We start from the raw sequence: 17,842 nt of genomic DNA on the forward strand, positions 1-17,842 counted from the left end.
ATACATCATGACCAAGTACAGTATATCTCAGGAATACAAAATTGGTTTAACACTCACAAAACAGCCAATGTAATTCATAATACTAATAACCTAAAAGAAGAAAAACTGCATGACCATCTTGATCAACACCCAAAAAGAACTTGACAAAAATCTAATATATAATTTTCTAATAAAAAAAAATCTTAGCAGAGTAGGAATAGAATTGTACTTTCTCAATCTGATATAGGGCATCTGTGAGAAACCTACAGTTAACTTGGAGTTATTGGTGAAAGACTGAATGCTCTCTCCCTAAGATCAGACACAAAACAAGGGGATTCACTCTCAACATTTCTATTTAACATTGTCCTGGAGGTTTCAGTCAGTGCAGTCAATTAAGAAAAAGAAATAAATGTCAACCAGATCAGAAAGGAAGAAGTAAAACTGCCTATACCCACAGATGGTATATCTCTATTATCATCTATGTAGATCTGATGGAACATGCAGGAAAAATCTCCTAGAATAAGTAAATTTAACAAGGTTGTAGGACACAAGAACACTATACCAAAATTACATTTCTATATATTAACAATGGATAATCAAATTGAAGTTAAAATAATGCTATGTACAACAGCATCAAAAATATGAAATAGGAATATATCTGCCAAAAAATGAATGTGACTTACATAATTAAAACTACAAAGGAGCTGAGAGAAAGGAGACATAAACATGTACCAGGTGCATGGGTTGTAAGTCTCAATACTGTTAAAATGTCGTTTCTCCCACATTGATGTATATATTTAAAGCCTTCCCAATCATGGTTTTTGTTGTTTGTTTTTGTTTGTTGTTTTGTTGTTTTTGTAGAAATTGACAATGTTTCTAAAATTCATATGAAAATGTAAAGGACCTGGAGTACCCAAAATGACTTTGTAAAAGAAGAACAAAGTTAGAGGCCAAATGTGACTTTTCATCAAGATCTGTTGTAAAGCTAGGTATTTAGCAAGGCAGTTTGGTATTGTTGTCAAGATAGACAAATAGGTCAATGGAACAGAATGGCGAGTCCAGAAATGAACCCCACTTATATAAACAATTTACCATTGACAAAATTGCACAAGCAATTCACTGTTCAACAGATGGTGCTAGAATAACTGGATATTCACATGTGAAAATAAAAATGAAACAAAAATCTTTGATGCATGCCTTACACCATACACAAGAATGAACTCAAAATGGAACACAGATCTCTATATAAGAACCTTTGTGACCTTGGATTAGGCAAATTTCCTAAATATGACACAAAAGAATCATAAAACAGACTTGATCAAAATTAAAAATTTTCTGTTCTTCAAATGAAACTGTGAAGAGAATGAAAAGACAAGCCACAGGCTGGAAGAAAGTATTTATAAAATATGTATCTAATAAAAGACTTGTACCTGGAATGTGTAAAGGACTCTCAAAACTTAACTATAAGAAAACAAATAGCTCATTATGAAAATGGGCAAAATATTTTAATAGACACATCATCAAAGAAGCTCTATCAATGACAAATAGGCACATGAAAAGATGCTCAACATCATTAGTCATTAGGGAAATACAGTTAAATTCACAATGAGATGTCATTTGCAACAATCAGAATGACTAAAATTAAAAAGATTACTAAGCATTGTTGAGAAGGTGAAACAGGAACTCTCACACACTGTTGGTAGGAATGTAAAATGCTGCAATCACTTTGGAAAACAATCTGGCAGTTTCTTAATAAGCTAAATATACACCTAGCACATGATTCATTTAAGTCCTAGATATTAACATACGAGAAAAGAAACCATACATTCACATAAGGACTTATGCACAAATGTTCATAGAAGTTTTATTTTTTATTTTTTAAATGTTTATTTTTTTTAAAAAAATTTTTTACTGTTTGAGAGGGAGAGAAAGCACGTGCGTGCATGCATGCAAGCAGGGGAGGAGCAGAGAGAGAGGGAGATATAGAATCTGAAGCAGGCTCCAGGCACAGAGTTGTCAACACAGAGCCTGATATGGGGCTCGAACCCACAAACTATGAGATCATGACCTGAGCCGAAGTTGGACGCTTAACTGACTGAGCCGCCCAGGCACCCCTATTTATTTATTTTTGAGAGAGAGATAGAAAGTGTGAGTGGGGAAAGAGCAAAGAGAGAGGGATACAGAATTCCAAACAGACTGTGCTGTTAGCACAGAGCTGGAGGTGGGGCTCAAACTCACAAACCCTGAGATCATAACCTGAGCTGAAATCAAGAGTCGGAGGCTTACCTGACTAAGCCACCCAGGTTCCCCAAGAGTTTTATTTTTAATAGCCAAAACCAAGAAACAACTCAAATGCCCTTCAATTGGTAAATGGATAAACGAACTGTGGTATAGCTATATAATGAAATAATACTCAGCAATAAAAAGGAACAGATATGCTACCACATGAATTGGTTCAGTTATGTTGAGTGAAAGAAGCCAGGAAGAAGAGAGTACAAACAATATGCCTCCCTTTATATAAAATTCTAGGAAATGCAAACCAATGTAGAATGATCAAAAGCAGATCAGCAGTTGTCTTGAATTGGAGATGCAGGGAAGAGGGGGATGTACAGATTACAAAGAGACATGAAGAAACTTTTGGGGGTGATAATTATGTTATTGCTTTGATTGTGGTGGTAGTTTCATGGGTATATACATAACCCAGAATTTATCAGATTTTACACTTATTTTATTTTAAATTTATTTATTTAAATTCAAGTTAGTTAACATAACAATGCAGTATTGGTTTCAGGAGTGGAACCCAGTGATTCATACAACATCCAGTGCTCATCCCAACAAGTGCCCTCCTTAATGCCCATTACCCATTTAGCCCATCTCCCACCCTCCACAACCCTCAGGTGTTCTCTGGATTTAAGAGTCTCTTATGGTTTGCCTCCCTCTCTGTTTTTATCTTATTTTTCCTTCCCTTCCCCTATGTTCATCTGTTATGTTTCTTAAATTCCAGATATGAGATTATGTACTTTTATATGTCAATTAATAAAGCTGTTTAATATATATCTACATATCAGATATATAGATATCTAGATACCAGCCTTCCAGAGATCCTTCCCCATACACCACTCTCCCCATGAAGATCCTTCACATTCCAATTCTATTATTTACTACAGATAAGTTATTTCAAGTTTCACCCTATTGTAATCATTCATCAAATATTTATTGAATTCCTACTATAAGCAATGCATTACATGGTAAAGAAGAACTCTGAGAAACATAAAATCTAGAAGGAAAAAAGATCAGGTACACAACTACCATGATTCTGGGTAGTACAAATGCTGGAAGAGGGGGAAGTGGTAAGACTTCAGAATGGGAACCATTACTGTTGTGGTAAATCAGCTTGCTTGGTTGAGAAGATTTCAAGAACAAGAAGAGAACAACCCCAAGTAGAGTGAATAGTTAGCCAAGGCTCAGAAGTGCAAAGTAAAATGGGTATACAGCTAACCAGTATAGCTAACCGGTATGCATTGGGGGTGGGGGATATCGGTACAGGACAGCATTTTCCAAACCAATCTCCCTTGTACACTAGAAGCACAAGACATTAATGCACAATCTAGAGGAGAGGGTTATTGACAAAGATGATCAAGTAAATTGGTAAACACAAATATTGATTGCACAAAAGAAGGGTTCTCCAATAAACATGAACAAGTTTCATTACCTCAAGTCTTCTCAAAGGCTTTAATGTAGTATAATTCCTTGAGAATATACCACAGAGGGATATAGTACACAACACTTCCCCTAACTTTTTGGACCATGAAATCCTCTTTTCTGGAACACTCATTAAATCTTATGCAACTGGTACTTTTTGAGCACTGTTTGGGAAGCCAGGAGGCAAAGGAAAACTGAAAGCCTGGACCCAGGTTTAGAAGACATCGATTGCACGCCAAGAGTTTGATTGACCTTATTCGACAAATAGTGATGAGCCCCTGAAGGTTTTATAAAGAAAGAAAAATCAAAGTGCTAAGGCTGATCTGTTAATTAGTGGGCAAATATAATGGAAACCACAGGCAAAGTGGCCACTGATTTTCAAACTTTAATCTTCTACCATCTTTTTTAAAATGTTTGTTTGTTTGTTTGTTTGTTTAGAGAGAAAGAGAGAGAGCGCAGGGGAGAGGCAGAGAGAGAGAGAGAGAGAATCCCAAGCAGGCTCAGTGCTGTCATCTTGGAGCCTGACACAGGGCTCAATCTCATGAACCATGAGATGAAATCGAGAGTTGGATGCTCAACTAACTGAACCACCCAGGTGCCCCAGTCTGCTACTATCTTGATGACTGTTAGCATGTCTGCATTCTGCCTACAATATTAACTTTTTCTTTAGGACTACAACTTTTTAAAACCTAAATACTTCAGCTTTACTCCAATAAATAATCAGTGACATTATGGGTTTGATGTCATATTTTCCCATAAACTATACATTAAAATAAACACATAAGTATTAATATTTTAAAATTAATATTTTAAAAAGTTGGTTTTTAATACTTAAAAACACATAAGTATTAATATTTTAAAAGTTCCACCAAACATCACATTAGGCATCACCAATTGCAAACACTGCATACCTTGGGAAATTCTAGATTTGAGCAATGTTTTACCACCATTTTTAGCCATGACCCACCATCTAAGATTTCATCGGGTTTTACTTGCTATAATTTATATTCTGATAAAATAGGCACTTTCCCTAAAAATAAAGTTATAATATTCTCTGTGCTTCTTAAAACTTCCCTCTAGAAATTCTGGTACCTCTTCAATAAGTGGGTGTGGCCCTTTATCGCAGGTTGAACGAATCAGAGTACTGTACAGAATGAATTCAGGTGCACAGTAGCACTGAGAAGGGAAGTGAAGGGAAGGATAAGAAGAATTACTGAAAGAAATAATTATTGCAACTTGAGAACTGCTTGGATGTAAAAATTGAAGAAGGGAGACAGTCAAGACTGACTCTGACATTTTCATCCAGGAACTCGAGATAGGCGTTGGCATACTATGGCATGGTTCACATACTAACCACTGCTTTTGTAAGTAAAGCTTTATTGGAACACAGCATTGTTAATTCATTTACATATGGTCTTTGTAGTACAAAAGCAGAGATAAGTAGTTGTAACAGAAACCTTATTGCTCTCAAAGCCTAAATAAAGTATTTACTATCTGGTCCTTTACAGAGAAAATTTATTGACACCTAAAAGTAGTGATGCCATGGACAGAAGTAATGAGATAAAGGGGAATGGTCATTTTGATAAGACAATCAGTTTGGTCTCAGACAGATTGAATTTGAGACCGTGGGAGAAAATTTATATAAGAATGTCCAACTTATGGCAAGGATGCGGAGAAAGGGGAACCCTCTTGCACTGTTGGTGGGAATGAAAACTGGTACAGCCACTCTCAAGAACAGGATGGAGGTTCCTCAAAAAACTAAAAATAGAACTACCCTATGATCCAGCAATTGTATTATTAGGTATTTACCCAAAGGATACAAAATATAGATTTAAAGGGGTATACACACCACAATGTTTATATCAGCATTATCAACAATAATCAAACTATGGAGAGAGCTCAAATTCCATTGACTGATGGATAAAGAAGATGTGGTATATATATATACAATGGAATATTACTCAGCCATCAACAAGAATGAAATCTTGCCATCTCCAGCAATGTGGATGGAGCTAGAATGTATTATGCTAAGAGAAATCAGTCAATTAGAGAAAGACAAATAACATATGATTTCATTCATATGTGGAATTTAAGAAACAAAACATAAACATATGATGGTGGGTGGGAGATGGGTTAGATGGGTGATGGGTACTAAGCGGGGCATTGGTTATGATGAGCACTGGGTGTTGTATGTAAGTGATGAATCACTGAATTCTCCTCCTGAAACCAATACTGCACTGTATGTTAACTAAATTCAAATAAAAATTTAAACAAAGAATGTCCAACTTAGAATAGAAATATATTGGACCACCTAGGTGACTCAGTCAGTAGAGCGTTGTGACTTTTGATCTCAGGGTCTTGAGTTCAAGCTCCATGTTGGGAGCTTACTTTAAAAAAATTAAAAAAATAAAAAGTAAATAAAAAAGAAGTTAGAAATCTATCACTAGTTCTTGAGTGACATCTTTTTAAAGATGATATTTTTTCCTTTTTAAAAAAGTTGGTAACTTATTCCATGCCTACATCCAAATAGGATTTGAGATGGCTAGAGATAAGTGTTGAAGGAGTTAAGACTGGACATAGCTACCAGGGTAAAGTGTGGCCACTACTTGATAATCCAAACTAGAGCTTTACTTTCTCACCAAGAGAAAAAAAAAAAAAGTAGGAACATTTCTTTCCTTCATGAAGCAATATAGAATGAAAATATGAGGGAAGAAACTAGCTGAAGGCCAGTCTGTGAGAAAGCTATGTGAGAACGCTACAGAGGCCTGTCAATCACAGCAAAAGTCACTCCTGGGCAGACCTTCAAAATGTGAAAGGCTAATCCTTCGGTTCAACATCTATGCATTGCCTAAAAGAGACTGTACAGAGACGGCTGTACAGAAACTCCGTGCTATCCCTGATTGCAAGATGGTAGCTGACTTTTTTTCTGATAACCTCTTGACTTAAGCTTTCTCATCTGTTCACCCCATTGGCTGATGATCCAATCACTTCAATAAGTGTTATAGTTTACAAAAAGAGCAGGAGATTGGGATCGGGAATCTGAGACTCAAGAGTCTGTGCTGGCCCAACTACTCATGTGATTTGGGCACTACCAATAATTGATATTCACATAACACTTTATGTGATATTCACATAACACTTTGATGTAAGGTATGGAGGCAGATATGACTAACCCTATTTTATAAATGAGGACAGTGAAGCTGAAAGAAGCTAAATTACTCGTCCAATGTCACACAGGCAGAATCAGGACCCTGGTCTTCTGATAATTTGGTCTGACTTTCATTGACCAGTCAGTCTTTAGCAGTGGGAAGCAAATGCTCTTGCTTTGGAAACCTAAGACTGCATTTTAAAAAGTAAAAGGAGCGTCTGGGTGGCTCAGTTAAGTGTCTGACTTCGGCTCAGGTCATGATTTCACGGTTCATGAGTTCGAGCCCTGTATCAGGCTCTGTGCTGACAGCTCAGAACCTGGGGCCTGTTTTGGATTCTGTGTCTCCCTCTCTCTCTGCCCCTCCCCTGCTTGCACTGTCTCTCAAAAATGAATAAACATTAAAAAAAAATTAAAAAGTAATATGTTTTTATAACCAGGAAATGTAACATCTTCAACAGATTTAACCACATTTTCTTATCTTCTATTTAGAAGAGGCAAAGATGAAATTTTAGAAACTATGTAAGTAATATGCTCTGTAATATTTGCTATTCCAGGCCTCGAACCTAATGTTAAACTTTGACATTGGGTTGTGTTTTCTTTTTTTCTTTTTTGGCTTGACTGTAAAACATGGTTTGTCTAATGCTGCCTCTTAATATTAAATCCTTAAAACAGAGATTATCCGGGCACTCCCAGGCTGGAGCTAACTTGCACATACTTTTCTTCTTTTTGGCCAGATAGTTAAAAAACAATTAAGCCAGTATTTTAAAATTAGAAGTTTCACATAGATGTAAAGATCTAGTTTTCTGGATTTCTGGCTTCCTATGAAAACTCAGAACACCTATCACCACTGGGATGACGTCATCACAGGCAACAATCAGCAAGGAATGAACAGCAGAAGTCCTGGAGGTAAGGTGCCAGGTGCCATCACTCCCTATTGCTCCTGGACATGGAGGCAGCAAAGCAGTTTCCATTCGTCATCAGTCATCACTCCTATGTTGCTTCTTATTGTAAAAGAATAAGTCTCTGTAACCATACCTTTCTTTTTTTGTTGTTTTCAATGTTTGTTTTTATTTCTGAGAGAGAGAGAGAGAGAGAGAGAGAGAGAGAGAGAGGGAGTGGGGGAGGGGCAGAGAGAGGGAGACAGAATCTGAAACAGGCTCCAGGCTCTGAGATGTCAGCACAGAGCCTGATGTGGGGCCCAAACTCATGAACTCTGAGATGATGACCTGAGCCAAAGCTGGACACTTACCTGACTGAGCCACCCAGGCTCTCCACCATACCTTTCTTTCAAAGTGAAAGGCTGACATTAAGCGGTGTGGTTTTCCTGGCCCATGTCACTTGCCACTCATTTCCTACATTGAATCTAATCTAAACCATCACTTATACAAGATTATAAGATATACTACTATTTTATAATCACTAAGAAAAACAACAACATTGCTGTTAAACTAAGACTTGCTATCAATTGTAACACGCATTCCAATTTCAGAGATGTTTAAATACCAAAATGTGCACCTCTGAAGCAATTAGCCAGCCTGGCTTCTGGAAACATTTGAAACCATGACCCCACTTTAAATACGTGTCCATTTCAATGTGCCTTGCATCATGTAGGAACATTTTTAGCACAAAGACAGACTCTTCAGTTCACTTACTTTGAGCTACATGCTTATCATCAGCCACTTTTCTTTTCTTTGTAATAGCCATAGCTGGGGTTTAAATTTTCATTAGATATCAGCCCAGGCCCCACCCACCACCCTCTCCCTTTCAGCCTTGGGTGAAGCTTCCCAGGCCTCTCAATCAGTACCTACAACTGCCGGTCAGACATATCCAATCAATTGATGCTATTCTTTTTGCCAGACATGCCCAGTAGAATGCTGAAGTATATGATCAGCCCCAGATCCAAATAGGAGGAAGAAGAGGTCTGAAGTGGGGTCTCAGTCTTCCATTTCCAAGAGGTGATGTTCAAAAACTTAATAACTGGTATAGCAGGAGGACCAACCAATCTGTATAGATGGAAACTATGCTGGAGCTAGGTTCAGAAGGTCCCCTGCTGTTACAGGTGTTAACCTTTGGGTGCTGACTTGTGGGGAGATGTAGGGAAACTTGAGGGAGGGGCAGGAGCCCCCAGGACATGGCTCCTGGAAAATAACAACCATTATGACTGTATGAGAGTCTACTAGTTAAAAAGCAACCTTGCCCCTATGTAAGCTGAGGCATCAAAAAGCTGAGATGGGGGGCGCCTGGGTGGCGCAGTCGGTTAAGCGTCCGACTTCAGCCAGGTCACGATCTCGCGGTCCGTGAGTTCGAGCCCCGCGTCGGGCTCTGGGCTGATGGCTCAGAGCCTGGAGCCTGTTTCCGATTCTTGTCTCCCTCTCTCTCTGCCCCTCCCCTGTTCATGCTCTGTCTCTCTCTGTCCCAAAAATAAATAAACGTTGAAAAAAAAAAATTAAAAAAAAAAAAAAAAAGCTGAGATGGGAAAACATTCTAGAAGGATATAAAATAACCAAACTGTATAAAAAGGAAATAAAAAATCTGAATAGAACTATAACAAGTAAATAAATTATATTAGTAATTTAAAATATTTACACAAAGCAGGGCACTTGGGTAGCTTAGTCGATCGAGTGTCTGAATCTTCATTTCGGCTCAGGTCATGATCCCAGAGTCGTGGGATGCAGCCCCTTATTGGTTTCCATGTTGAGTGTAGAGCCTGCTTGAGATTCTCTCTCTCCCTTTCTCTAAAACAAAACAAAACAAAAGCAAACAAACAAACAAAAATCCCAAACACATTTACACAAAGCTAAGACCAGGCCTAGATGGCTCCAGTGGCAAATCCTAATAAACCTTTAAAGAAGTAATATGAATCTTTTGAAAATTCTATCAGAAAATAGAGGAGGGAATCCCTTACTACTCATTCTATGAGGTCAATATTATCCTGATACCAAAGCCAGATGAAGACATAATAAGAAAACAATAAACCAATACCCTTGATGATTGTGAACACAAAAAGTCTTCAACAAAATATGAGAAAAACAAATATAGGGGGCCTGGGTGTGGCTCAGTTGGTTGAGCATCCGATTCTTGGTTTTGCTCAGGTTTGAGCCCTGAGTTGGGCTCCACGCTGACAGTGTGGAGCCTGCTTGGGATTCTTTCTCTCTCCCTCTCTCTCTGTGCCTGCCTGTTTGTGCTCTCTGTCATTCTCAAAATAAATAAACTTAAAAAAAAAAAAAAAGAAAACCAAATCCAGCAACATATAAAAAAGATTATACATTATGACCAAGGGGGCTTCGTTCCCGGAATGTAAATTTGGTTTAACACCTGAAATCATTAATGTAATACACCACATTAATAGAATAGAAGACAAAATCTGCATGATCATTTTAATAAATGCAGAAAAAAAAACACACTTGGTAAAATCCAACATCTACTTAGGATAAAACTTCCTTAACCTGATAAAGGGCTAATAAAAACTAAAAATAACCCTAATGCTAACATCACACTTAATGGTGAATGTTTGAATAATTCTCTTGTAAGATTGGAAACAAGGCAAGGATGTTTGCTGTCACCACTTGTATTCAAGACTGTAGTGGATATTCTAACCAGTGCAATAAAGCGAGAAAAAGAAATAAAAGGCATGAAGATTAGAAAGGAAGAAATAAAATTTTATTATCAAGTGACATGATCCTATATGGAGACAATTCTAAGGGAGATACACACACACACCCAAACAAAACAAAAACAATAACAAAATCCTACTAGAACTATTAAACAATTTCAGCAATATCAGAGGATACAAAATAAACAAAAATTACATATCTATCAATCTGAAAATGAAATTAAGGTAACATTTCCACTCACAATAGCATCAAAAAGAATAAAGTACTTAGGAATATATTTAACAAAAGAAGTACAAAACTTGTACACTGAAAATTATGCAACATTGCTGAAAGAAGTCAAAGGAGACCTAAATAAATGAGATATATTCCATGTTCATGGATTACAAGCCTTCATATTATTAAGATAGCAATACCCTCCAAGTTGATCCATAAATTTTATGTAACCCCTATCAAAATCTCAACTGCCTTTTTTTGTGAGAGTATAATTTGACCTTAAATTCACATGGAAATGCAAGAGGCCTAGAATAGTTAAAACAATCCAAAATAGAACAAAGTTGGAAGATTCACACTTCCATTTTAAGAACTTACTACAAAGCTACAGTAATCAAAGCAAGTGGTACTGGCATAAGGACTGACATGTAGATTAATGGAATAGAATTGAGAGTCCAGAAATAAACCCTTACACTTAAGGTCAATTATTATCATCATTATTATTATTACTATTATTTTAAAGTTTATTTATTTATTTTGAGAGAGAGAAAGAGAAAGCACTCATGCAAGTGAGGGAAGGGCAGAGAGAGAGGGAGAGAGAATCCCAAGCAGGCTCCACACTGTAAGCACAAAGCCTAATGTGGGGCTTGATCTCACAAACTGTGAGATCATGACCTGAGCCAAAATCAAAAGTTGGATGCTTAGCCAACTGAGGCACCCAGGCGCCCTGGTCAATTATTTTTTGACAAGAGTACCAAGGTAATTCAAGGGGCAAATAGTAGTCCTTTTCACAAATGATGCTAGAACAACTGGATAGGGACATGTAAAAGAAAGAAACTGGAGCTCTACCTCACACCATATACAAAAATTAACTCCAACTGGGTCAAAGGCCTAAAAGTAAGAGCTAAAACTGGAAAACTCTTAGGAAACATAGGGCTATGTATAAGCTTGGGTTAGACAAAGATTTCTTATGTACAATGCCAAAGGCACAATAGATAAAAGAAAAAAATAGATAAATTGGACTTCATGAAAATTAAAAATTTTTGTTGCTTCAAAAGACACCATAATGAAAGTTAAAAGACAACTCACAAAATAGGAGAATATATTTGCAAATATGTTTCCAAACACTTGTAGATATATCACATATTTGATAATGAACTTCAACCCCCCAAAAATAATAAACACAACTCGGTAATAAGACAAATAACCCAAGAAAAAATAGGCAAAATGTATGAAAAGACATGGGGTGCCTGGGTGGCACAGTTGGTTAAGCATCTGACTTCTGCTCTGGTCATGAGCTTGCAATTTGTGAGTTCAAGCCCTGCATTGGGCTCTCTGCTGTCAGTGCAGAGCCTGTTTTGGATCCTCTGTCCCCCTCTTTCTCTGCCCCTCCTCCACATGCGTGCTCTCTCCCTCTCTCTTTCTCTCTCTCTTTCAAAAATAAATAAAAACATTTAAAATATATTTGAAAAGACAATTTACCAAAGAAGATATATGAATGACCAATAAGCAAAAAATCAAAATCACTACTCATTGGAAAATGAAAATCCAAACTACAATGAGAATCACTTCACACCCACCAGAATTACTATAATCAAAGAGACAGACAATAAGAAGCTTTGGAGAGGGTGTAGAAAAATTGGACTTCTCGTAAATCACTGGCAGAAAGTAAAATTGTGCATTCACTTTACAAAGCAGTTGAGTAATTCCTCATAAAGTTAAACATAGAATTACCACATAAACCAGCAATTCCGTGCATAGGTATATACTCAAGAGGCCAAAAACACCTGTTCACACAAAAACCTGTACACATCTTCATAGCAGCATTATTTACAATAGCTAAAAACTGAAAGCAATCCAAATGTTCATCAACTGGTGAATGGATAAACAAAATGTGGTATTGTCCATATGATGGAATATTATTTGGCAATAAAAAAGGAATGGAATACTGATACATGCTATAACATAGATAAACTTCAAAAACGTTGTGCTATAGCCAGATGCAAAAGACCACATACAGTATGATACCAGACAAGGCAAACCTATAGAAACAAAGTTTATCAGTGATTGCCTAGCCTGGGGTAGGAGTGGGACGTGCCTGCAAATGGGCACAAGGTTCTTTTTAAAGTGATGGAATTTTCTAGAATTCCAATGTGATTAATACTTGCACAACTCTAAATTTGCTAAAAAATAACTGAGTTGTATCCTTAAGATAAGTGAATTTTATGACATGTAAATAACACTTCACTAAAGCCATTAAAAATAGCTATAAACCTGAATAAACAGGTTTATATGTAGCTATAAACCTGAATAAACAATGCACTTTTATGTGTAATTCTGGATTTTAAATATTTATGACTACAGGACTTTCCTAAGATTGGACAGCCTTAATTCTCAAAACAATGTGGCAGAGACTCCCAAATCTTGAAAACCAACCCTAAATTAATGCTATGGTTCTATGAATACATAGATCATATGCATTAGGTCCTGGCACCTAGTAGGCCTCAAGAAATGTTTACTGGATGAACAATTAAACCATCTTCATGAAAAATACAAAGAAATGGAAAAACATTCCATACCCATGGATTGGAAGAATAAATATTGTTAAAACGTCAATACTACCCAAAGCAATCTGCACATTCAACGCAATCCCAATCAAAATTGTACCAGCATTCTTCTCGAAGCTAGAACAAGCAATCCTAAAATTTGTATGGAATCACAAAAGACCGTGGATAGCCAAAGTAATATTGAAGAAGAAAACCAAAGCAGGAGACATCACAATCCCAGACTTTAGCCTCTACTACAAAGCTGTAATCATCAAGACAGTATGGTATTGGCACAAAAACAGACACACAGACCAATGGAATAGAATAGAGACTCCAGAATTGGACCCACAAAAGTATGGCCAACTAATCTTTGACAAAGCAGGGAAGAATATCCAATGGAAAAAAGACAGTCTCTTTAACAAATAGTGCTGGGAGAACTGGACAGCAACATGCAGAAGAATGAAACTAGACCGCTTTCTTACACCATACACAAAAATAAATTCAAAATGGATGAAGGACCTGGATGTGAGACAGGAAACCATCAAAACCCTAGAGGAGAAAGCAGGAAAAAACCTGTCTGACCTCAGCCACAGCAATTTCTTACTTGACACATCTCCAAAGGCAAGTGGATTAAAAGAAAAAATGAACTATTGGGACCTCATGAAGATAAAAAGCTTCTGCACTGCAGAGGAAACAATCAACAAAACTAAAAGGCAACAGACAGAATGGGAAAAGATATTTGCAAATGATATATCGGACAAAGGGCTAGTATTCAAAATCTATAAAGAACTCACCAAACTCCACACCCGAAAAACAAATAATCCAGGGAAGAAATGGGCAGAAGACATGAACAGAGATTTCTAAAGAAGACATCCAGATGGCCAACAGGCACATGAAAAGATGCTCAACGTCACTCCTCATCAGGGAAATAAAAATCAAAACCACACTGAGATACCACCTTATGCCGGTCAGAGCAGCTAAAATGAACAAATTAGGAGACTATAGATGCTGGTGAGGATGTGGAGAAACGGGAACCCTCTTGCACTGTTGGTGGGAATGCAAACTGGTGCAGCCGCTCTGGAAGACAGTGTGGAGGTCCCTCAAAAAATTAAAAATAGATCTACCCTATGACCACCAATAGCGCTAGGAATTTCCCCAAGGGATACAGGAGTGCTGGTGCATAGGGGCACTTGTACCCCCATGTTTATAGCAGCACTTTCAACAATAGCCAAATTATGGAAAGAGCCTAAATGTCCATCAACTGATGAATGGATAAAGAAGATGTGGTTTATATTTACAATGGAATACTACTTGGCAATGAGAAAGAATGAAATCTGGCCCTTTGTAGCAACGTGGATGGAACCGGAGAGTGTTATGCTAAGTGAAATAAGACAGGCAGAGAAAGACAGATACCATATGTTTTCACTCATATGTTGATCTTGAGAAACTTAACAGAAGACCAGGGGAGAGGGGAAGGAGGGGAAAAGAGTTACAGAGAGGGAAGGAGGCAAACCATAAGAGACTCTTAAATACTGAGAACAAACTGAGGGGGTGGGGGAGAGGGGAAAGTGGGTGATGGGCATTGAGGAATGCACCTGTTGGGATGAGCACTGGGTGTTGTATAGAAACCAACTTGACAATAAATTATAAAAAAAAAAAAGGAAAAAAGAAAACTTTATTGAAGAAAGAGAAAACATGCAAGTCTGATGCTTTTCTTAAAATCCTTTTTTTTTAATGTTAGTCATGAAAGGCAGATATCTTAAACCTATATTTTTCTTTTTATAATATGCACACAGATGCACATTTTACATTTATCTTTGAAATATGTTTGGCAGGATTTTCTTTTTGTGATTTGAATGTGTTAGTGCAGAAATTAATGTTAGATCATTTATTAGAAATTGCAAATCAGTTTACTGTCTTATGGCAAGATATTGTTATCTGAAACTGTCCAATCTGATAAAATAATTTTTAGAAGCAAAAAATAAAAAATAAAAAATAGAAAATCCATCTTCATGATGTGAGTTCTCTCTCCAAACACCTGATACCTGAAACTCAGTTAATTATGGAAATTCTTCAAAAAAAAATTTTTTTTAATGTTTATTTATTTTTGAGAAAAAGAGAGACAGGGCTTGAGTGGGGGAGGGGCAGAGAGAGAGGGAGACAGAATCTGAAGCAGGCTCTGTCAGCACGGAGCCTGACTTGGGGCTGGAACTCACAGACCCCGGAGATCATGACCTGAGCCGAGGTCGGATGCTTAACCGACTAAGCCACCCAGTTGCCCCTATGGAGGTTCTTTTTTCACTGAAGAAAACTTAGGGGCACCTGGGTGGCTCAGTCAGTTGAGCTTCTGACTCTTGATATCGGCTCAGCTGGTGATCCCAGGGTTGTGGGATGGAGTCCGTGTAAGGCTCCGTGCTGAGTGTGGAGCCTGTTTAAGATTCTCTCTTTCCCTCTGCTCCTCTACCCCGCTCACATGTTCTCTCCCTCTCAAATTAAAAAACAAACAAAGAAACAAACAAAAAACAACTTAAATGAAATGCCAATGTCCCAAGGGGAAAACCTGCTAACAGGCGGACATGACTGGATAGGCTAAAATGAGGTAACATTAGCTCCTTCATGCTATCGACTCATTTGGTTTCAGAGTAGGGGGTGGGGAGTGGAATGTATGATCCACAAAGTCACTTAGAGATCCAAGCTGACCAAGCTTTAACTAACAGGCATCACGGCACACCGGGAGATTGGAAAACTGTGGATGAGCTTTTCACCGCTATTGGCCAGAAGTGACACAGGTCACGAGTGCTAACATTTCATTCTTCCCTGAACTGCAAAGAGGGCTAGGATATACAGGGGAGTAATGAGATACTGGCATAAATTTGGTGGGCGCAATTTGGTCCACCACATCGGTCATCTGCAGCAGGGGGCCTTGTCTCAAAGATTATTTTCCACAGCCAGAGATTCCTCCTTCTCTATTTAACTAAGAACCACTGATCAAAAACTTAGGATGGGGATGCCTGGGAGGCTCAGTCAGTTGAGCGCTGCTCTTGATTCTGGCTCAGGTCATGATCCCACGGTTGTGGGATAGAGCCCCACGTCGGGCTCCGTGCTGAGTGTGGAGCCTGCTTGGCATTCTCTCTCTCTCTCTTCCTCTGCCCCTCTCCCCTCCTCATGCTATTTCTTTCTCAAAAAAGAAAAAAGAAAAAAAAAAACTAGGATGGATGAGCTTTGGATTCTTTGAAGCAAGTGTTGAGGCAGGAGACAAACATCCAGCTTGGTGTTTCTGAAGGACTTTACTTTTTATCGGGGGAGCTAATCCTTGATTCACCTGTCTGCCCAACACTGTGAAAAGTATCTGGTACCTGGTGGCAGCTCACTGAGTGTATGGAATTTAGTTTTGTCTCAGAGAAACACGTCAGGTGAAAGCCTACGGTCTGAGTAAGAATACCTCCCATATTCTCATGGTGTTCTTCGATCATAAGGGTTTTTTGTTTGTTTGTTTGTTTTTGCTTTGGTTGAAATTCCTTCAATTCAGCTGAACAGAACCAAGAAATAGTTCTAAATCCTAGGGAAAAGGAATAAGAACTTATCTAATGTGAACAATGATCCCTTTTAATTGTGTTAATTGCACAAGTACCACCACACCTAGTAAAATTCATATTTGTACCACTAGACCAAAAATAAGCTCAATGCTTTAGAAAAATGCAAAGAAATGCATTAAGATTTGTTAGTCAACCATAGGAAAGTAAAGTAATTTGGGTAAAGTCTCTTACAAGGCTGCTAACCAATCTGTACTCCATTAGTTACAGTAGTAAGTCCTTTTAATTCCTAGTCTCTGTTCTTGGAACGATCTAAAATTAGGCTATCAGTTTTATCTTCTTCAGTTACTACTCTCATTAGGTCTCACTGCTTCTGAAAACCTAGGACCAAACCCCTTAATTCCTGCAATTTTGAGTCTTTATGCAACTTTTTGGGGGTCTTTTTTGCTTAAAAAAACACACACAAAAAACAGGTCCCCAAATGAACCTTCTGCTGCAGTCAGAGTCCATCATTTTTCAGGCTTGCACATATTTGCTAACAACTCAACCAGTACCCGGGATGCCAATTCCCTCCTTTTTTATCTACTGAAATTTTGCCTATTGTTCAGGACCAAACTGGGTCTTAAGCGTGTTGTGAAGCTCCCTCTGAATGTTTCAGGTCACGCTCTTGAAGTGCCTGTGGTTTACAATAGGTATCTATGCATCAAGAGCTGTCCAGAAGTTCTGGTTTAGATGTTTTAAGCCTCATTTCCCAGCTAGAGTATGAGTTTTTTGAGAGACTTCATTTTATTATTTTATATCCCCCTATAACAGAAGCCATTCAAAAAATATTTATTGCATTCCTACTCTAATTTATGCTCTGTAGATATAGATGTGCCACGAAGTATATTTATTAGTTGAATTAATACATGAAGAATCTTTAAGGTGCTATACTTTGGCATTATATATTTGGCTGAATCCTAAAAAATACATTATATTGCTATTTCAAATAAAAATTATTCTTGCTTATCAATATTTTCCTGAACTTTCATGTTTTAATTTTTTTAAAATGTTTATTTATTTTGAGAGAGAGAGAGACAGAGTGTGAGCATGGGAGGGGCAGAGAGAGAG

At 37.7% G+C, this 17,842-nt stretch overlaps 1 protein-coding gene across 4 annotated transcripts in view; it reads right to left on the reverse strand.

Moving 5' to 3' along the window:
* TTC23 (tetratricopeptide repeat domain 23) overlaps positions 1–17,842 on the reverse strand; it is a 105,692-nt gene that overhangs the window by 86,905 nt on the left and 945 nt on the right. The window contains exon 1 of one of the 4 annotated variants that reach the window (XM_043554783.1): positions 8,657–9,017. The exons of 1 other annotated variant lie outside the window; for it this stretch is intronic. Coding sequence is in view for 2 of the 3 variants with exons in the window: in XM_043554781.1 (XP_043410716.1) it covers positions 8,482–8,533 (52 nt within the window). In the remaining variant the exon portion in view is untranslated. Of the gene's footprint in view, positions 1–8,481; positions 8,618–8,656; positions 9,018–17,842 lie in introns of those variants that run through there. 2 more of the 4 variants (XM_043554781.1, XM_043554784.1) reach the window with 2 other exon arrangements.

The sequence above is a fragment of the Prionailurus bengalensis genome, chromosome B3 (genome assembly GCF_016509475.1).
Source record: "Prionailurus bengalensis isolate Pbe53 chromosome B3, Fcat_Pben_1.1_paternal_pri, whole genome shotgun sequence".
Classification (NCBI taxonomy): domain Eukaryota; kingdom Metazoa; phylum Chordata; class Mammalia; order Carnivora; family Felidae; genus Prionailurus; species Prionailurus bengalensis.